The sequence below is a fragment of the Lepidochelys kempii genome, chromosome 10 (assembly GCF_965140285.1).
Source record: "Lepidochelys kempii isolate rLepKem1 chromosome 10, rLepKem1.hap1, whole genome shotgun sequence".
Lineage (NCBI taxonomy): Eukaryota > Metazoa > Chordata > Testudines > Cheloniidae > Lepidochelys > Lepidochelys kempii.
Genome location: NC_136389.1, coordinates 85,620,291 through 85,642,883, shown reverse-complemented (window position 1 = coordinate 85,642,883; position 22,593 = coordinate 85,620,291). Strand labels below are relative to the sequence as shown.

General features: G+C 43.4%; 1 protein-coding gene across 2 annotated transcripts in view; it reads right to left on the bottom strand.

Moving 5' to 3' along the window:
- Positions 1–22,593, bottom strand: part of IQGAP1 (IQ motif containing GTPase activating protein 1) — a 185,572-nt gene that overhangs the window by 52,534 nt on the left and 110,445 nt on the right. For both annotated transcript variants that reach the window (XM_073304652.2, XM_073304653.2), the window contains 11 exons: positions 19,867–19,957; positions 18,518–18,685; positions 17,987–18,129; positions 17,285–17,455; positions 14,145–14,228; positions 13,506–13,577; positions 13,347–13,416; positions 12,678–12,886; positions 4,812–4,967; positions 4,479–4,642; positions 2,864–3,088 (listed from right to left, as the gene is read on the bottom strand). In XM_073304652.2, the coding sequence (XP_073160753.1) occupies positions 2,864–3,088; positions 4,479–4,642; positions 4,812–4,967; positions 12,678–12,886; positions 13,347–13,416; positions 13,506–13,577; positions 14,145–14,228; positions 17,285–17,455; positions 17,987–18,129; positions 18,518–18,685; positions 19,867–19,957 (1,553 nt within the window). The remainder of the gene's footprint in view (positions 1–2,863; positions 3,089–4,478; positions 4,643–4,811; positions 4,968–12,677; positions 12,887–13,346; positions 13,417–13,505; positions 13,578–14,144; positions 14,229–17,284; positions 17,456–17,986; positions 18,130–18,517; positions 18,686–19,866; positions 19,958–22,593) is intronic.

Below are 22,593 nucleotides of genomic sequence, written 5' to 3'. Positions count from 1 at the left end.
TGGGGTAACATGATGGCTCACAGAGGCATTGGAGGAGTGCAACTGGCTGGGAAGAGGTGGTCTCTCAGAAAATGGGGTCAGTCAACCGATGCTTGCATTAAAGTCTCCAGCAGACATACCACTGCTGAATCATAGGAGGGGCAGATCTTGGAGCTTTGCCTTCAGCCGTTTTGGCCACATGGACTAGGGTGTGTGTGTCTAGCTTTGTACAGGGAGGCAACAGGGTACTGCGGGAGAGAAACTGTATCAATGCTTTGGTTCCACAGGGTACATCTATCTAAACTTTATTTATTCATTTATTTATCACCAACAGGTATGCTAACTAACAACTGTAGCTATGGAATTAGAACAACAATATCTAAGAAATCTTTTGCAGATTGAAGAGATGTGGATACTGCAGGATTCCATCTCAAGAGTGGTAAGAAGGAAGTGAGAGGCAGTTGAGGCTGTCCCAACCCCTTATATCCTCTGCTATGGTAGTCAAGAGAGTTCCCTACGCACAGCCCCAGTGGACACAGCTATTCAAAAGAGTTTGATCACATGTGCATAGGGCACATGTGCACACAGAGTGGAATATATGCTGTGACAGGGTCAGGCCAGATGGCTACAGGAGAGTGATAGAAGACAGATATATTAGCCCGAGGTTAAGTAGGTCCCTTTTCCCTGGGCAAGGTAATAGGGAAGGTTCCAGAATAATCAGGAACTTTCTGGAAACAATTAAGGCAGACAGGCTGATTAGAACACCTGCAGCCAATCAAGAAGCTACTAGAATCAATTAAGACAGGCAGGCTAATCAGGGCACCTGGGTTTAAAAAGGAGCTCACTTCAGTTTGTGGTGCGTGTACGAGGAGCTGGGAGCAAGAGGCGCAAGAAGCTGAGAGTGAGGAGGTGTACTACTGGAAAACTGAGAAGTACAAGCATCATCAGACATCAGGAGGAAGGTCCTGTGGTGAGAATAAAGAAGGTGTTGGGAGGAGGCCAGGGGAAAGTAGCCCAGGGAGTTATAGCTGTCACACAGCTGTTATAGGAGCCACTGAGACAGCTGCAATCCACAGAGCCCTGGGCCGGAACCCGGAGTAGAGGGCGGGTCCAAGTTCCCCCAATCCCTCCAACTCCCTACTTGATACTGGAGGAGTTGACCTGGACTGTGGGTTCCACCAGAGAGGAAGGTCTCTGGCCTGTTCTCCGATCCACCAGGTGAATCAGCAGAGACTGCAGGGATTCTTCTTCTTCCTTTTCCCCATGCTGGCCAGTGATGAGGCTAACTGAGGGAACGGCAGACTTGAGCCACGAAAGTGGCCAAACTGAGGGCTGCCGTGAACCTCTGAGGTGAGCAAATCTGCCAATAATCGCAGGACCCACCAAGGCAGAGGAGGAACTTTGTCACAAGGCAGACAATAACTTTGGGTAGTGGTAGGACTGGGGATTTCTTGGTAGCTCCCTCTCTTCCCCCTTTCTTTGGGCGTAATGAGAAAATAATGCAGCATCCTTTTGCAGAGTGTGCATGCAGATTGAGCAAGAAGAGGTGCTTTAGTCAATTCCACTTCAGAGCCCAGACAAGTGAGCAGAGTAGCTCATTTCAACAGCCAAACTGCTCAATGCTGGGCTACAAACTAGAAACCTGGGCTGTCCCTGGGGAACAGGTGTAATATGCTCTCTGTGGAAAACAATGCTAAGTAAGCAGGCATCTGTGTTTCACACAAGCTGAAGTTTTTGCATAGTCTTCAGCTGAAGCTGGGATGATTAAGCTGACAACCCTTAGATGTTAGGGCCTGAGGGTACACTATAGGATTTTGTCAGTAGAAGGCCCTCAGCTCTGAAACTTAACCCCACCCTTAATCTTAACATAGCCAGTTTTGGCCACCAGAGCATGCTACAAGATCTCTCTCTTTGGACAGGGTAAGGATTTCTGAATGAGAAACTCAGTTTGTACTGTCAGAATATTTTAACTGTTGGCAACATTCATTTTGAATTTTTGAACATTTGAATTTTTCAGTATGTGTTTTTAAAAATCATTTCTATTTGAACCTATCTCAGGTTCTAGATGCATGCAATGATATGCACTGAGAGAAATAAAACCAACAGGACTGCCTTAGAGTATCCAACATAAAGGGGTACCCAATTCTGTTTATGTATCTGGATGCTATTGTAATTAAAAATAAACAATAGTACTAATAAAGAGAATTGCAACTCTTTGCCATTTACAAAATATAGCAAGTTTTTCACTTGCTATAGGATGGTCACTCTTATGGAGATGCCAAACAGTGCCTGTGTAAGGCAGAAAAAATGAAGAGGACACTGACAAGTAAAAGCTCTTCCACTCCTTACCTAATATAAGTGGTCTAGAAATTAGCATTAAATGTGGCACCTGAAGCATCAAAGCTGACCCCCTTACTCAGAGAATCCTCAATATTCCAGGATAGGGAGGAGGAAGGATATCTGCTAAATTACTACAAAATTGCACACCACAGCATTTATTGTATGTATCTCACTTCAAATGCAGACTATGCAACCAAAACTGACAAGAAGCTGATGATTCCTGATAAGAGATGATGAAGAAAGTTATAGCTCAGAAAGTACCCCTTAGATGTCTGATTAACCCTTTAAAGCAGGTGATGCCAAGGTCTATTTCCCTTTCCTGTAGGAAAGGTGAGAGCCTTTCTTGACACCTTAGATAGGTAGCCTGTTAGGTCACATTCCATCATCAACTTTACATCTACCCAACAGGAATTGATTTGATGACTCAAACATTCTTTAAACCCAGTGGAAATTGGGAAGAGAAACTCAGTGAAGCCAGAGAGGCAAAAAGCAGATAATGTAAGGCAGCTGAGAGGTAAAAAAGCAAAGTAGTAAGTTTCCACACCTGGCCTCTCCAGTTTGTGACTCCATCTGGTTAACCCAAGATTTGTAAATGTCCACAGGATCAGTTTTGATGTTGAGTGATTTGTCATCCATGATTTCCTTCACAACAGGTGCCAGAATCTGCCTCATTGCATTCTGGCCACGGGCACCACGGTTGAAACTTACCACCATCTTAATAACAGTGGGGTTTCCAGTCACAATCTCATGTATCTGGTCTACTTTTGATCTGGAAGAGAATTAACATAAATAAAAAAAACTAACTAGAAATAGTTTTACCAGTTATGCAACACACACATTTCGTGATGCATGCTTTTTAAGGCAGAATGTGTTAGTTTCATTTGTAAAGCTGGTGGATTTTTGCAAAATTTCAATGAAACAAGTTACAACAAAGAGTGCATTAAGGAGACTCATGGTGCTGGCTCAGGTGTACTAGGAGGCAGCATGGGGAATAAAGTTTAGCATCTTCATCTAAGATATGTAGCATAGCCGGCTGGTGCCCAGAATACCATGGCTTAGAGCTGTTACAGCACATTTTGCATTTCATTTTTAAAAACCACTTTAAAAACATTTTTGCAGGGAGAGAGAGAATGGGTGTGTTTTGGAGCAGGGCAGGGAAGATATGTACGGTATTCTTTCACTATAAAAGACAGTTCATCATAGAAGACTAGGAGAAAAACTACATTTAGTGATAGCATGACTCACTGAGAGCATGAAAACAACAAACTAACAGAAAAGTCTCCAGAGAGATAGTTTATATTCTTTTTCAGTGATGAGGCCCCAGCTGTGCACTGGGAGGAATTGGACTATGATGTGACATGATCACAAAGAATGTGCTGAGCCTGTGTCCACAAACTGACCGCCTATAAGAATGTAAACTACTACAGCATTATTGAGTGCCTGCATTCTCATTAGCTGTTGAAAATCCAGGATAAGCTGAGTTTGCACTTCAGTTTCTTGGACTTGTCTACATGGCAAGTTACCATGCAGCAAGCCAGAACGCGAACCTATAGTGCACCAGATTGCCATGCAGTAACATCCTGTGTGATCACTGCTACAGCATAGTACAAGTCCTGCATTGTGGTTTAGTATACTGCTGCAAAGATAGTGTCCTCATAGCAATCTACTGCATGGCAAGTTGGTGCACTCTAGATTCACACTCTAGCTTGCTGTGCAGTAACTTGTCATATAGACAAACCCATAGTTTTCCTGGCTGCCCTTTTCCAAGCTCCTTATTGGCTTACAAAGCTGGAGCTACTCTAGGCATAACAGCAGTTTAAATCACTTTAAATTTTGGTTACACGTTTTTCTAAAACAGATTCATTTATCCACAGTTTTCCTCCTCAGAAAAGCAGATGCTTTTAATCTAAAATAAAATCATCCTAAAACCCAATGTAAAGAGGCTTGTTTTCTCCGCAATGGTTATTATTGAATAGCTCCTCTCCAAGCTAACAGATATTTCTTTGTGCTTCAGGGAAAACCGAATTATTCTTAGACAGAAACTGGAGACTCAAGCATGAACAGGGATAAACTGTGTAGCATTTATCACTTAATGTCTTCTGCTATCATAATAACGGTCCTTTAAGCCATCTGTATGGCAAGGCCATGGCAGCACATACTTGATTTCTTCCTGCAGTGCTGTCTGGAAAAGCCGAAGTAACAGGTATTCTTCCCTCTGATTGGATGCATAGTTATACAGAGTGAAGATCACTGAATCCATAAACTTGGTGGATTTGTTCTGAGGCATCTGAAAAATCAGCTTGGCCAGGTAGGTGGGATTAGTCTACAACAACAACAAAAAAAGGTTCAGCATTCACTCCCAAAAAGGCCAGGATGACTGGTGGCAATAGTGGGTCCAAAGCACAGTGTACAAATAACAACTGATGCAAGACACAGAAGTCTCCATGGAAAGAGGCTGTCAAAAGCTCTAAGCCCTTAGGGGAGCTGCTTACCTGAAGCAAGTAGAACAGGTGCTGATACGCTTCCAGCTTCTCCCTCTTCTCTTTGCTTAGAGCCTTCAAACCTCCCCTCTGCTTGTTCAGCATCATCATGTCAGACAACTGCTCCTTGTTCTTCTTGGTAAGTTTCTTACTATGAGAGACAACATCCTGCAAAGACAAGAAGAGAGAGATTCAAATCTAACTTAAATCTCCCAAATCCTCATTCACATTTTTTAAAAATCGTGTCCTTTTAATCTCTATATTTATTAACACTGCACAGAGAATTATGCACAATTTTATACCTGGATGTGCTATGGACAGTACACTGGTTTCATTAGTTGATGATTTCCTGCTAGCAATGATCAAGAATAGCATTCCCATGGTGATTTAATTAAATCCATCAGCTGCATTCAGTACAACTAGCCATAAGGTGTTCCTCACTCGATTGCAGCCACAGGCTGGGATAAACTATCATTGTGCAGTAGTTTCTTTCTTAGTGGATCCAGAGTGTTGTATTGAGAGACTGCTCACTTCCCTGTGGGCCCACTCTTGTTGGGGTACTGTGGGGCTCAAGGTACACATGAAACTGCTGGATCACAGTGTGATTTGGTTTGGAATGAGGTCTTCAATATGTGAATTACAGACAAAGCCTGTTTTATTGAATCTGCCAGGTACAGTTTACTGATTTACCTAGAGTCCTGGATGATGGTTAGCTGACAGACTCAGTAAAAGGTAGGACTGAGGTAAGCGGAGATACTCAGGTTCACAACCTCAGGGTCCTGTCTGATATGCAGCTGCTTCTGCACATCCAGATTTTGTTATTACGAATCAAGTTTATTATGGTAGTGCCTAAGGGACACACAAAAATGGGGCCACATTGTGCTACGAGCTGTACAAACAGAGTAGTAGACATTCCCTGCCCCAAAGAGCTTACAATCTAAATGGACCAGACAGACATGGGGAGAAGGGGTATAACACAAGCAAAGTGAACAATGGGATGGGAGCAATGCTCACATTAGTTCCACAATTTATTTATTTATATATTTTTTGCTAGGTTTACTTAGGACAGGATGAACTAATTGAGAAGAAAAAGGGTATAGAAGGGAGTAAAGGGGACAGGTAAGGAAAGAAGAAGGTAAGGGGGGCAGGTGTAGAGTGAAGTTGAGATGAAGAGTGTGAGGGAGAGGAAGGGAGGGGGTTGGAGCAAATATGAGGAAAGATTAATAAGACTGGGACTTTTCTGCTTGGAAGAGATGACTAAGGGGGGAATATATAGAGGTCTATAAAATCATGACTGGAGTGGAGAAAGTAAATAAGGAAATATTTACTCCTTCTCATAACACAAGAACTAGGGGTCACCAAATGAAACTAATAGGCAGGCAGCATGTTTAAAACAAACAAAAATAAGTATTTCTTCACACAACACAGTGTCAACCTGTAAAACTCTGCCAGAAGATGCTGTGAAGGCCAAGACTATAACAGGGTTCAAAAAAGAACTAGATAAATGCATGGAGGATAGGTCCATCAATGGCTATCAGCCAGGATTGGCAGCGATGGTGTCCCAAGCTTCTGTTTGCCAGAAGCTGGGAATGAGTGACAGGGAACGGATCACTTGACAATTACCTGTTCTGTTCATTCCTTCTGGGGCACCTGGCATTGGCCACTGTCGGAAGACAGGATACTGGACTAGATGGACTTTTGGTCTGACCCAGTATAGCCGTTTTTATGTTCTAAATAGCAGCATAGGGTAGAGAAAGCTCAGTCAAAACTGTAGAAACTTCTTGGAATCTCCAGAGATATGGTTTGGATGCTTCTACTCTTTCCAGCTGGAGACTCTGGCTGTTTCCTCTCTGTGGTTTTCTGCCAAGGCAACACTGGCAGAAGGGATGAAGAGGCGAAACATTACCTGGGTCCCAGTGCCCCAGAATATGTGGGAGGGAATCCCGCCAGCATAGTTCTGGGTGGGCAAGAGCACTTTCTATTGCTGACACTTGGCCAAGGTTTCAGCCTCTTTCAAGGCAGGACCTTGCCACAAGGATCCAGACCTTTGTCACTCTGAGACTGGATTATTGTCCTGCTCTCAACAGGCAGTTAAATCTTAAAAACTGTTCAAAGCTTCAACTAGTGCAGAATGCTGTAGACAGTCTGACAAAGAGCCTCACTCATGTAGCAAATTACTTCTGTGCTCTGTGATTTGTCCTCTCTTCCAGTTTATTTTTGGGTGTCATATGAGGTGTTGGCTTTTTACCAATAAAACTTTAAACAGGTTGGGGATCTTTATTATCTCAGAAACCACCTCTCTCCATCAGATACCATGCCAGATGAGAGAAGTCAAAAGTATTCAAGTTAACAAGCCCCTGATTTAATCACAAAAGGATAGAAGGCAGGGAATTCTGACTGATGAGCCTTCCACTGTGGAATGTGCTGCCCCATGAGTTAAACACAGCCCTAATATGTTGGTCATGTTGTCTCTTCTCCTAGGCTTTGCTTTGTACAAGGGGTGTGATGAGCAGCTGGGTGGTCAGGGTGGGTATGCTCACATTGTGAAGGTGTTTGTACTGAAGCTGAGCACTGTCAACAATCTGGTCGATTGTCCTGGCAGCTGAAGCAGCCAAGTGTTTTTCTCTTCCACTGAGGCCAAAATGACCAATGAAACCTTGCAAACGGGCCATTCTGGTATCCTCTTTGTTGGTGGCAAAAGTAAAATTGGTGCCTGGAACATTCAAACATTGTCTGAAACAGCTAAAGCCGTTCTCCTCATCAAGCAGTTGAAAAGCCTGAACATTGATATCTGTGCTTTATCTGAAGTGTGCTGGCCAGGAAGTGATGAAATGAAAGCAAGTGTTAGGATATAGATATTCAGGCCTGTCTGTAAAGGCCTATACTCTAAGAATTTAGGTGTATTCTTATCACTTGGCTAGTGATAGAGGTATAAAAGAAAGAATCAAAACCACTGTCTGCCAGTGTAAGGGCCTTCTCTTACTGTGACAGTTTGTGGCCCTGTGCTTAGGCTCAGGCCTTTGGCTAAGCAGCAGAGGCAGCCATAAGCTGGGAAGCGAACGGTTACATCCTCACATTCCAAACTAGTCACATTGAAATATTGGGCTGTTAGGCACTATCAGGACAGGATTGTATTCCTATCACCTCCAGAGAAAGGGAAGTGCCTAGAAAATGTAAAAGGAAACTTAGTTTGATAGCATCCTGTCTGGCAAGAACTCACTTATCAATAGCTGGGATGTGAAATCCTCACTTCTGTATTGTTTTGTCATTATAGTTCCCACTTTGCTGTTGTTTGTCTGTATAATCTCTGTCTGGTTCTGTGATTGTTCCTGTCTGTTGTATAATTAATTTTGCTGGGTGTAAACTAATTGAGGTGGTGGGATATAATATGTTAGGATTGGTTAGTTAAATTTCAGGAAAATGATTGGTTAAGGTATAGCTAAGCAGAACTCAAGTTTTACTATATAATCTGTAGTCAATGAGGAAGTGACTGGGTGTGGGTGGGGGTGGGCATGTGGGTGTGTGAGATGGGAACAGGGAATGGGGGTAAGAAAATTGGAATCATGTTTTGCTAAAGGGGGAAATGGGAACAGGGAATGGGAGTTGTTGATGGGTTGTTCCAGAAGTGGGTGGCTGTTATACTTTCACCCAATGCCCAATGGGCACTGCAGGGCTGATGGGTGATTAATGACTATCAGAGTCTGTTTCTGTACCAGCTACTGGAATCTTACCATTACCACAGTGTATGGTCCCACCAACACCAAGGCCAACAATGCGACTGCAGACAATTTTTCCCAGTAACTACACTCAATCCTTAATGAAACTCTGAGAAGAGCTGTTGTCCTGGGTGATTTTAATGCTGAGGTAGGAAAAGATAATGGCACCTGGGCCAGTACTCTCAGGAAGTTTGATATTGGACAGAAGAACAGGAATGGGCAGCAAATGTTAGAATTAGCAATTGCCAATGACCTGGTGATTGATTCTTCCATCACCCAAAGATGGAAGCCGATATGGTTCTGCTCATATGTTTTCACTAGGACTGATATTGATTGTGTTTTCATTAACTGTTATCAGTCAACAGTCATAGATGTATGAGTTTGCAACGGTATTAAACAGGACACTGACAATCTGTTTCTGCTGATAAAAGTGCGCCTCTGATTTAGAAGACTGCCAAATTAATGAGTCTAAATCAGTCTGATGTAATTAAACACTCGTATTACAACCAAGCTATCACACAGCTTTCTCGTCTGAACTGCTTAAGCATTAGAGACTGAAGTCTGTCTGTCATCTGATGAGGAATGGCTTTGTTTCAAATCATCAGTGCTGACCGCTGCCAGCTCAGTGTTGGGGCCTAAACCCTCCAAATTTCATCCATGGATCAGTGAGGAGGTGCTCCCAGCAGTTGGAGTTGGGGGGGGAGGGGGCCCCACACAAACAAGGGCTGTGATTTGAGTCTTCAAAGACAAGTTGCTGAGAGCAAAAGCAAAGGCTGAATGGGTTTGACTTTGGAATGCCATCAAGTCACTGTATAATAAGATAAGAAACCCTGGTGGTTGTCTCAGGCAGTCAGTTTAGAACAGGCTGCTGCCAGGCACCATCTCAGCACACTCTAGTTAACTTTACAGTATTTGCAGCAGAAGGTGGCACCTTCTTGATTAGTAAGAATTAGAACAGCAACATTGGCCAGAGCCTGTAGTATCAGTTGTATCATTGGGAAGATCATTTCAAGATGCTCCTCAATTGTCTGTCACCTTCAGCCTCTCTTCCATTTAAGAAGGGACAGGAAGTTCTGGTAGAGCCACCTTCCTTCAACCAAAAAGAGTCCATAAGCTGCAGTCTGGGAAGACATGATGGGTTTGTAACATTACCCCTGAGTTGCTGAAAACACGTGAGAGTACTGCTGTACTGTTGCTGTAAAGGCTCTTCTAGACCATCTGGCTTACTAATCTCATCCCCAATGCCTGGAAGAAGTGGTAATTTGTTTAAAAAGGGCAATAAGGCAACTACATGGGTATTACTCTGTTACTCCCAGGGAAAAATCTTTGCTTCCTTATCAATATCTCCAATGAATGATGTACTTCAGGGCAAAGACCGGGTACTCAGTGTGGCTTTAAGATGAGTCATTCTACTATCAATCAGGTCTTTATCTTGAGGCAGCTTTTTGAGTAGATGGTTAAATTTAATATGCCATGCTCAGCACTTGTTATAGACTTTGCCAGACCTTTTATTCAAGTGCATTGAACAAGTCTATGGAATCTAATGAGGTGACTCAATGTCCCTGGAAGACAGGGACAGAAAAGCTCTATAATGGAATGGAAAGCTGTGTTAGAGTCAATGGCAGATATATGGCATGGTTTCCTATCTCGATGGGAGTTCAGCAAGGCTTTGTTCTGTCACCACTGTTCAATATCGGCATGAACTAATTGATAGATAAGCTGGAGGAGGCAACTGTTAGTAGTGTTCAGCTGAACATCATTCTGCTTTGAGAGCTCAAATATGCCAATGACACCATCTTGTTGGTGAAACACTGCAGCTGATGGCCGATCAGGTTGGGAAAGAAGCAGCGTGCATTGGTCTGGTTATTAATTCAGACAAAACTAAATCCCTGCCCGTTACCATCAAAGCAACCACCAGCTCAGTATTAACCTGTCCCAAGGGGAGACTGTCAGCTGTTAAATATTTGGGCAGTATCACAGACGGTGCTGGAAAGATTTAGGAACTTGTATAACAGCAGCTGCTGCCATATGTCACTTTGTTCAGCAGTCTCCTGAGCTTGGTAAGTTTATGGAGGAACAGTATGATGAGACTGCCTACAATGGCATGTAGCCAACCTGTGACTGTTAGTAGCAAAATATCCCCAATGGCTGGTGATGAGACATTAGATGGGGAGGGCTCTGAGTTACAGCAGAGAATTCTTTCCCAGGTTTCTGGCTGGTGGGTCTTGCCGAAATGCTCAGGGTCCAACTGACTCATATTTGGGGTCAGGAAGCAATTTTTCCCAGATCAGATTGGCAGCGATCCTGGGGGGTTTTCGACATAGAATCATAAAATCATAGAATCTCAGGGTTGGAAGGGACCTCAGGAGGTCATCTAGTCCAACCCCCTGTTCAAAGCAGGACCAGTGCCCAATTTTTGCCCCAGATCCCTAAATGGCCCCCTCAAGGATTGAACTCACAACCCTGGGTTTAGCAGGCCAATGCTCAAACCACTGAGCTATCCCTCCCCCCATTCTTGTGCATCGTGGGGCACAGGTCACTTGCAGATTTAAACTAGAGTATATTTTGGATTCTCTGTAACCTGAAGTCTTTAAATCATGTTTTGAGGATTTCAGTAACTCAGCCAGAGGTTAGGGTGTATTTCAGGAGTGGGTGGTAAGGTTCTGTGGCCTGCAACGTGCAGGAAGTCAGACTAGATGATCATGATGGTCCCTTCTGACCTTAAAGTCTTTGAGTCGATAAGGATGTTGTAACTTCAAGCTTGCTACAAAGCTGTGGATCTATAAAACCAAAATCATATTCCCTCTATTGTATGGAAGTGACATATGGGTACTAAGGAAAGCTGAAGAACCCCAGATTGACATTTGTCATTCTCATCGTCTTCATCAGCTGACCCATGTCACATCTCATAAACAAGGCTATTAAAAACTGAATCTAGTAACCATCTCCAGTCAGCTCTGGTTCAGTTTTGGCAGCCTTCTTGATACAGATATACTATTAGAATAGAAAACCAATGAATTCTTAAGCATCTGTATCAAAGAATGTCACTATGTGACTAGCGATCATGTGAGTGTCAAAAGCTTTGGTGGCGCAGTAAGATTGCCAGTGATGGACAAACTGAGTATATAACTAGACCACTTTAAGCATGTTGCCAGAGACTGATGCAGGTGGTGCTCTATTTGAAAGGCCATGTCCCTTTGGGATTTGCCATAATGAGGATGATGATGGGTGGGGGATGGTGGGAGAGCTCTGTGTGGGGGTAGAGGGAAAGATGGCGGGACTGAGTAAGAGTTATCACCTTTACACATTGGCTCCAGCTGCTGCTGCTTTTACAGTACCTGTGAATGTGCCCAATATAGTAGATGTGTGCATTTTAAAAATTAAAATAAAAGTATTTTGCTTACGTGCCAGAGTTAAGGGACTGAATTCTCTAACATTCTTACTTATGTAATGAATGTATGTATGTATTACTTTTATAACCATTTTAGAGATGGGGACACTGAGGCACAGAGGGATGAAGCAATTTTACCAAAGCCCCTCAGCAAACCAGAACCAGATTAGAATTCAGGAGTTCTAGTCACTCAGTTGTCGCTAGACAATTCTATCCTCTCTGTGAAACATTTCAACAACAAACCCCCTAGGATATTTGCCACAATTTACAGTAGAGCCTTCCCTGGGCTTATCATGTGTCTGATCCACAGTACCTAATTTAGACTCTATGCTACTGGGGCAGTGACTTTGTCTCTGTGCTGGGCACATTGATGCCATAGGCTCTTAAATAATAACGGAAGGGGCACAGCAGTAATATTTTTGCTTTGAACAATCACCATCTTCTTTAACAAACCTCTCGCTCAGGCAGAACCTCAGAAGGCGCCCCACATCATCTCTTTCTTCTTGTTTGGCTATCTCTGAAGCATTTCTTTTCTTTCCTTCTTTCAGTTGTGCTGCAACCACCCACTTGTCCTTCTGAATCCCCATCAACTTCCACTTGTCTTGACTATCGCACAGAGGCCCTCTGTTTCACATGTACTTCCTTCCCCACAGTGGGACTGATAATTCAATTAGTAGAGCTGTCTAGAACAGCTTAAAGCCATGTCTCTCCATGATCTGGTCTATATGCCTGACTCTGTTCTTTGGCTTTCCCTATTAGTGTGCTTCATACCTGCAATGTGATTTTGTTTTTCACAAGAAGTCCAATTTTGATGTCCATCAGATTGAGGTCATTTTCCAGTTGCTGATTGGATCGGATAAGGGTCACAACCTCCTCACGCAGCTTCATTAGGTCAAGCTCCTCCTGAAAATCTTGATCACTTTGATCCAGTAAGTGGACAAATTTCCGGACCACAGCCATAGGTGGGTCTTCAGCACTGACTAAAAGGAAATGAAGTATCAGGCAAAGAGCAAGAGAAATCAATGAATACACATTTTAACAGCATATGAAGTGTCTGACTATCACTTGACAAATTTAGCACCACACAATATAAACAGCTTCTAGAAAGATTTGGAATTACTTATTTTTGGACAAAACGTGAGCATAACCAGCAACAAAGGAAAGAGTGACACAAATATCAAATCTAGGCTAATTTGTGATGCCCAGGTTAATTGAGAAGCTGTAGTTCTACCCATCAGTAGCTACAGTGATGTCTGGATTTAAAATCTCTCACCCTCAGTGTTCCCCAACCTTACACACTCCCCCACCAATACCACCCCAAATACCTCCCAATCTACTACTCTTCTAAATGGTCTACAGTAATGCAGACTACATTAGCAGTGTGCTACGGAAATACCGACTCTTCAGGTATAAAAGCCTCATTCCCTTGGCAATACTTACTGAGAGTTTTGTAGTCATCTCGTGCTTTATTTGCACGAATAAAGGCCTGGATTTTTACAATGTCATTTATCTAGGAGGAAAAAAAAATCCCACATCATTTCATTCACAGTGTAATACAGAAAATATATATTAAAACAAGTGTAGCAGAGAAAGTCTTACATGGTCTCTGAAATACTGCAGACGATCTCTGTATCGCTTTCTGGCTTGATGCATCCTGGTCATTGACTGAATCTGTGAAGTAGTAATGAGATACTCAGAGATAAATTCTTTCCTCCAAGACAATGTCCCACAACAACCTTATTGCCACAAAGACATTGAGGAATTAGCAGGAATTTAAAGAAATGCAAAAAAAATTATCAGAGAGCTGGAGGGATTGATGCTAAATATGTAAATTTTGGCTAAATTACAGATGAGGAAGGAGAGAAGCAAATCCTAATATTCTATAAATATTTGAAGGATATCAATGCCAGGAAGGGAGAGGGATTATTTAGGATCATACACAAAGAGGGGGTATAATTAGGAGAATAGGGTAAAGTTAAGAGAAGGATTTAGGATGAACATTAGAAAAAGCTTTCTGACCATGGGATCAGTGAGGCAGTGGAATTTTCTAGTGAGAAAAGAGGAAGAAGCCCTGGTGATCTTTAAAACTACACTGGACAAAGAACTAGAAACAGTACATAATCCGTGATACTGAATGATTCTGCCCTGGCGCCTGAGGATAGACTATATGACTTAAAAGTTCTTTTCCATCTCTGATTTCTATGACTATGAGTAGACACACTTCCAAAGAAACTGTACCTTCACTACTTGGTCCTTGTGTGCTCGCAGGTACTCCAAGCGACCTTGGTATTCCTTCCGCTGCTTGTAGCCACGCCATTGAGACTGAAACCAGACAATGCACACACGCACACATAAAGAAGTTTACTTTGCAAGGCATTACCATTCTTAACACTCCCCTGCTATTCATCATACCAAGTTTGCCTTTGTCCAAGTGTAAAATTGAGGATTCATAATTTTTTTTTTTTATGTGTGGAAAAGTGTTAGATGCACTATGGGTACATCTACACTGCAGTTAGACATCCGAAGCTGGCCTGTACCATCTTACTTAGGTTCATAGGGCTCGTGCTGAGGGGCTATTTAACTGCAGTGTAGACATTGGGGCTCAGGCTGCAGGTCAAGCTCTGGGACCCTCCCATCTCAGAGGGTCCAGCCTGAGCCCAAACATCTACATTGCAATTAAACAGTCCCTCAGCCCGAGCCCTGTGAGCCCGATTCAGCTAGCACAGTCCAGCCACAGGGTTTTAATTGCAGGGTAGACATATCCTAACAGGTCCCCTTGCCCAATAGTCTTTATTACAGAGTTTACCATGGGCAAGGTGATAGGTATGTGCCTTAAGAAGGGAGCTGGACCACAAAAAAGTGGCTGTCCACATAGATTTAGTGAAGGTGTTCCATGTATAAGGGGTCACGTGGAAGAAATGCAGTGCTCTTTAAGAAAGAAATCCAAATTTGTTAACTTTTGGGAAAAAGACACTTCTCTGCAGGCTCTGGGGAAGGGGGTGTGGAAAAGCTTGGAGGTATCCAATTGCTGTTTTCTGTGAAAGGATGAAATTTTATTCAGTTTGAAGTATACATACGTCTTGTGGAGATAAACTACTCATCAAGTACAGATCAGTCACATATTACACACTGGAAGCATTATTCACTCTCCCCCTGCAAAAAGTGTCCAATCCTCATGCCAAATGGTGCTTCTTCCCTCTTCTGACCCCCTAGCTCCTTGAACAACCTGACCACGAAGAGGAGCAACATGGTCCCCCCATCAATCCTGTGAGTGACTCTCATGCCCACTCCCTCCTAACCAAATGTTCCTGCTCTGTTATGAAGCCACTGATCTCTCTCATTCCTGGCCTAAGGCTACCAGCTCATTCTACATTCCTCCCAGGTGGTTCTAGCCCAAGAAGGATGCAGCTGTACAAGAGGGCAAGTTGCATCAGCTTCACACCTGAAGGATTACAACAGGTAATAGGAGAAAGGACAGAGTTCACTCCATGTAAAAGTCTTGACCAGTCTTGCCTAGCTCCCAGTTTTTCACAGATCTCCTGCTTTTGTGTCTGCTCTCTGCTTCCCCAAACTCCTTACTGAGTCTCCAGTTTTGGCCAGCTACAAGGTAGGTGAGGCCAGGTTCTAAGGCCTGATCTACACTACACAGATAGATCGACGTAAGGCAGCTTACATCGACCTAATTAAATCAGTGTGTACACTACAGCCTTGTCCTGCGATGTATGTGCCCTACTACACCAACATAATAACTCCACCTCCATGAGAGGCGTAAGGCTTATGTCGGTGTAGTGTTTATATATACACTGCTACTTACATCGGCTGTTAGATCTTGTCAATTTCAAGAGAGTTGGGCAGCTGGACCCTGCTCCCAGCTGGGAGCTGGGGCAAGAATGGATCAGTCTCCCAACTAGGAGCTGGGACGAGAAGACTAGGTGGCTGGACTGTGCACCCAGCTGGGAGCCAGGGTGAGAATGGACCCTGCTCCTGGCTGGCAGCGGGAGTGAGAAGTCTGGGTGCCTCCCCAGGGTTGGGAACATTGGCTGTCTTGTCAATTTCATGGCTCCATGGTGGATGCCCATCTCCCAGTGGGAGTGGGGGGGGGGTAAGATGCCGGGGTAGCTGGACCCCGCTCTCCAGGGGCAAGAAGCCCTGGACAGCTTCTTCCCTGTTCATGGCGGGGAACAGGGAGGTAAGGGAGGGGGAGCAGCCTCCTGGGAGCCAGGGAGACTATGGGGCAGCCACGCTTAGGTCGGTGGAAGCACTCCTAGTGAGGACATGCTCAACCGAACCAAGGAGGATAGTGTGGACATGCACCACCACAGTAATTACTGCGGTGGCTGCAAGTCATAAGAATGGCCATACTGGGTCAGATCAAAGGTCCATCTAGCCCAGTGTCCTGTCTTCCGACAGCGGCCAATGGCAGGTGCCCAGAGGGAATGAACAGAACAGGGAGTCATCATCCCCTGTCACCCATTCCCAGCTTCTGGCAAACAGAGGCTAGGGACACCATCCCTGTCCATCCTGACTAATAGCCATTGATGGACCTATCCTCCATGAATTTATCTAGTTCTTTTTTGAACCCTGTTATAGTCTTGGTCTTCACAACATCCTCTGGCAAGCAATTCCACAGGTTGACTCTGCGTTATGGGAAAAAATTCGTCCTTTTGTTTTAAACCTACTGCCTATTAATTTCATTTGGTGACCCCCTAGTTCTTTTATTATGAGAAGGAGTAAATAACACTTCCTTATTTACTTTCTGCACACCAGTCATGATTATATAGACCTCTCTCATATCCCCCCTTAGTCATCTCTTTTCAAAGCTGAAAAGTCCCAGTCTTATTAATCTCTCCTCATATGGCAGCTGTTCCATACCCCTAATCATTTTTGTTGCTCTTTTTTGAACCAATTCCAATGCATCTTTTTTGAGATGGGGAAACCACATCTGTACGCAGTATTCAAGATGTGGGTGTACCATGGATTTACATACAGGCAATATGATATTTTCTGTCTTATTATCTATCCCATTCTTAATGATTCCCAACATTCTATTTGCTTTTTTAACAGCTGCTGCACATTGAGTGGATATTTTTAGAGAACTTATGTACAATGACTCCAAGATCTCTTTCTTGAGTGGTAACAGCCAATTTAGACCCCATCATTTTATATGTATAGTTGGGATTATGTTTTCCAATGTGCATTACTTTGCATTTATCAACACTGAAGTCAACCTAATATAGGTTTACTTTATTTTATACCCTAAGACTAGGCACTACTATAATTCACATAAATAAATAATAATAAATAATAATAGTATCACAGTATATGTAGTATGGACACAGAAGAAGTCACCCATAGACAAAGACATAGGACTTCACTACCTGGATACAAGTGATTGCAGGGACTTGCTTCTTCAAGAAATTCATTCTGGAGTTGAATTCCTGGCGAACAAGGTACCCACGGCAGCAAGCCTGCAGCCTGGTAATCAAGTTCTCATTAGCAAGCCAGAGCTGCTCTCTGTTGTACGCAGCAGTGACTCCAGAGATAGAGCTCTGAATTAGTGTTATGGAAGAAGAGGCAGTGCAAATCAGAAAAGGAAAAAGGACAGGTAGAGGAGACAAAAGTCAAGATGGTAAATTAACTTCCTATATCATGCACAAAATATCCTAAATTATCCTTCAACATACACTGGGATCATGATCTTGAGCTCAAAGTTATGGTGAATTTGCTGAAGTGGCTCCTCTATATACTTTCTCCAGAGAGAAGGAATTTCCTGACACATGGAGCCAACATCATCTATAAAAATCTGCTAGTCCCCAGTAGAAAGGGTGCAAAGCATGTGTATAGCATAATGGCAAAACCAAAAGGGCATGGTGGCACACCCAAAAAGGCACAATTGAGAAGATGATGTAGCAGCAAATTATTTGTTTTAGTTATTTTTAAACAGCATTATCTTTTAGTCAATAATTCTATTTGGATTAAGCTTTAACTTGTAGGATAATACTGGGGAGAATTACTCAGGTGAGCAACTACAAAGAACTTGCTCTTTTCAGGGAGACAATGAGCACATGTTATTCTACTACCTGTATCTCCTCCCGGGAGAGCTGGGTATTATTCTGCACAAATCCTGAGGGTTCATCCCAACGTCCCTCTCTGGTTCGCAGGTTATGGTAATAATAATAGCCTCCTTTCACCCAGTGCTTCACGCACTCACTGCCATTGTCCCCTATGAGCAGAAATTGAAGTACAGGAACTGAAGGTGAAGCACAGCCTCCCAGCACACAGATAACATTCATTAAGCAATCATCAGTACAACTGCTTTTAACTATCTGTTCACTGCAGCTAGAAAAGCAGATGTCATTCCCCCAAGACCTTACTGAGCTACCTACCATAACATGCTCCTGAAGTAGAGAACATGCTACTAAAGATTTAAGTAAAAGTATATTTTCTAAATGTTAAAAAGAAGTCCCCCATCCCCTCCACACAACCCTAGACTCCATTCCAGACAGATTTTTTCCCTGGCCTCTGCTTTCCATACCACCATCACAGATTCATCTGCTTTCTTCTTGCTAGTTTACCATTTAAAATTCAGTTGTACAACCCCCACAGTTCACCTGTTGCCATTTTTTCTTTCTTGGCTTCTGCCAGCTCACGCTGGTATGTCTCATCACACTCCGGAGTGACTCCATACAGTCCAACATCAGGTGAGCGCAGGGCACTGAGGGTCTGGCCCACATCACCATGGACCACTGCTTCATTAATGGCCAGAATTCCTAAGGAAACTTAGATAATGCACAAAAGAGTGGGTTACCTTGGAATCATTTAATGTCATTATTGTGATACTATAATATTAGAAATTAAAGTAGACAAGAATAAGAATATATTTTATAAAACATGATGGGTTAAAAAAGAATATCAAGAAAAATGTAAGATGACTACTAAAAGCTGGGGAGGGGAGGGCAGGAGCTTGGAGAAAATAAAATGCTCAGCTACTTTGCCTTCATCGTCAATACAAAGGACGCTAGTGAGTTCACATGATAAATGTTACAGAGAATGAGAGAATATAAAAAAATCAGAATACATAAAATGCAAGAAAAAAATCTCGATAATTTAAAGGTATAGAAGTTAGCAGGGCTCCCACTTGTTTCAGAGAGTTAAAATGGCAAATAAAGGAAACTGGTGAAAACAATTTAAAAAGGCTTTTGATAAAGTCTATAACACCACGCCATCAAAGAAACTTAAAACCACAAGGAGAGAGAGAAAATTCTGTCAGGAACTGAAAAAATAGTTGAGATAGGAAACAAAGAGCAGGAATCAACCATGGTTTCTGGAGACAGAAAGGAAGTGAATAGTGAGGTGCCCATGAACTAGTGGTAGGCCTACTGTTCAAGATTCTTTTAGGGTATCTGAAAGCTGTGGTGAATAGCACAGGTGAAAAATGCTAATGTACAAAATTATTTAGGTTAGTAAAAATCAGTGCAAATTTGAGGAACTCCAAAAGCATCTAATAAAACTGGGTGACTAGGCAAAATAATGGCAGATTATATTTACCATAGACAAATACAATGTAATATGAACCGGATTAAATAATTTAAATTGTGCGTGCATGCACAAATACACAGATGAGTAATGAATTGGTTGCAACCTCAGGAAAAAAATTTAGGCATTATTGAGTGCATTTTGGTGAAGACACTTGCCCACTGTGCTGCAGTGGTAAAATAATACCAAATTGGATGCTTGGATGTATTCAGAAGGTAACATAATAACGTGGAAAAAATAACACCGTTAAAATAAGTTAACAGTCTGGCCTCACCTTGAATATTGCCTTATGCACATGGATTCCACCTGAAACACTCCTCCAGAGCACTCCACGCAGTGACAGTTTTATGTCTGAACCATCTTGTAGAAAGTCTGAGGACGCCTGATGATGAAGATTAATATAAACACTTAATATGCAACTTACATTTCTGTGCTTCCTCTGTGTCCCTGTTGGATCGATGAATCCCATCCTGAATTTCATCCAGCCACAGCACAGCTGTCTCATCCCGAGTGTCCTAAAGAAAAAATGGGAAAAAGCTCATCTCCTGCTGTGCATCTAAGATAATTGTGCCTAGTGAAGTAAATTGCGCACATATCAAGTGTTCACACATTAAGTTTCAGCCACAGAGGAAAAAAAGCCACATTCCTCTCCAGATACTCTGCATTTGACTACAGCACAAGAATTAAAACTTCATGTGTTCCTGTGACCAGCAGAGGCTGCTACAGCCATAACTCAAGCAGGTTCTTCTGTTCTTCTCCCATCATCTCATTTCCAAAGATAAACTTGCTGAGGAAGGGGGAACAACTGATAGATTCTAATATTGTGCATAGCTCTAATAAGCAGAGATCAGGGACACGAGAGCAAAAGGCCACTGAATTAGCACCAAGTAGCCTAAAGCCACTCAGAGGATATTGTTTCCCTGATAGTATGGGAAGAAGACTCTAGCCCAGGGTGGAGGGCCACATCTAGATATGGAAATTGTATGGCAGGCCATGAATGCTCACAAAATTGGGGGCTGGGGTGCAGGACAGGGTGAGGACTCTGGCTGGGGGTGCGGGCTCTGGGGTGGGGCCACAAATGAGTTCAGGGTGCAGGAGAGGGCTCTGGGCTGGGCATGAGGGGTTGGGGGTGCAGGAAGGTGCTCCGGGCTGGGACCAAGGGGTTAGGAAGGCAGGAGAGGGATCAGGGCTGGGGCAGGGGTGTAGGCTCCGGGTGGCGCTTACCTCAAGCAGCAGCATGTCCCCTCTCCAGCTCCTATGCAGGGGCGCGGCCAGGCAGCTCTGCATGCTGCCCTGTCCGCAGGCACCACCCCTGCATCTCCCACTGGCCATGGTTCCCAGCCAATGGGAGCTGCCGGGATGGCGCTTGGGGTAGGGGCAGCGCACTGAGCCCCCTGGCTGCCCCTATGCGTAGGAGCCGGAGGGGGGATACGCTGCTGCTTCCGGGAGCCGTGTGGAGCCATGGCACACGCGGAGTGGGGCAAGCCCGACCCCACTCCCTGGCTGGAGCACTGGAGCAGGGCAAGCCCCCAACCCCACTCGCTGGCGGGAGCTCGAGGACTGGATTAAAACGTCTGAAGGGCCAGATACAGCCCCCAGATTGTAGTTTGCCCACCCCTGCCCTAGCCTATGTACAAAGAGGCTACAAAACATGTGAAAAAAGAGTTCTTAAACATGATTCAAAGTTGGTTTCTCCCCATCCACATTCCGAGGCCAAAAAGTGTTAGAATAGTCTTTGGCTGGAAGTGCGTTAAACAGACTTTAAACTAAGCATGGGAACCCTGTTTAACAGGCCATTGTATATAGGGCCTTCGTCACACACACTAAACTGCTCTGGTTGGACTTTGAACAAAACTATTCAGCTGTGTTTATGTGCAGGAGACTGAGATAAGGGAAAAGGGGTAGAAGTTTAACAAAGACCCAAAACATATGCATGAAGAACAAATGACCTTGCAGCTGCCAAGTATAGTCTCTCTCCACCCACCATTTGCTTCCTGTTGCTAATTACTAAAAACAGAAACCACCTCCCTCAGCCCTCACTGTACAAAGAGAATACAGGAAACACTCAACTCCAGCACAAAGTGCACCACTGCCATACAACATAAAGAGCCACTCTATAGCTGGAAACAGGGGTTTTGAGGGTCAATTCCAAAAGAGGCATTTCCTAATATATCCTCTGAATTTGCCCTATTAAAATAGTTTAATTCTGTAGCTCTGAGACAGGTCACAACAATGACCTGGATATCTGTCCCTTTCACTCAAGAGAGCAACATGTCCAAAACAGGCAGCTTTCTTCTAAAAGTCAAACTGATCCCAGGAGAATGGGAGAGGGGAGAAACTGTCCAAGTGGAGGGGGGAAGAGGGCTTTTCTAGTCCACTTTGATAAAGGTAACTTTGCACACTCCAATCTCTGCTAGTAAAAGTCAATCCACAGAATGTCAGGATGATTAGGATGGCTTTGGAAAAACCCCCACACATTTAGCATTGCAGGGCTTCAGCAATAGTAAGGAATAGTAAGGAAACTGTTACTCTTTCTTCTCTATGAAAAAAAGACCTTGCTTTTGACTTCTCTAAAAACTTCCACATGTACTGTTGCCTGGAAAATGTCACCATACAGTAGCCCACCATCCAAGGAGAAACTAAGTGACTAAGTTAGAAGGAGTTAGAAGTGACTAAGGAGAAACTAAGTGACAATCGTACAGTCAGTCCAAGATACACACATTTACTAGCCAGTACTAGTCAGGTTGAAGATTTTCACTATTTTCCTTCTATACTGTAGTCTAATATCTCAATTTCTAAAATTACTCCAAGTGCAGCTGGGAGGGGCCCTGAAGCTGAGTTAATGTCCAAAAAAGGCAATTTCACCCCAACTGCAGTTACCAGCCCAGCCTGGCACAAGCTGCCAGCACACTAAAAGGAGCTCATTATTTCACACTGACTCAGCAAAAGGAAATGATTCAACCCCAGATCAGTTCCTGAGAGATTTTAACCCTTTCAGGGCCCTCATTTGCATTAGTAATTTGTGCAATTATCAGTCATCTGCATTTCAGAAGTTTACATTTACATGGAACCATTGGTGACCTCAACATAGGTCTTAGTCTCATAAACCAAATTCCTGCCTAGAAAAATCAGTGATGGATTCTGAGATAAG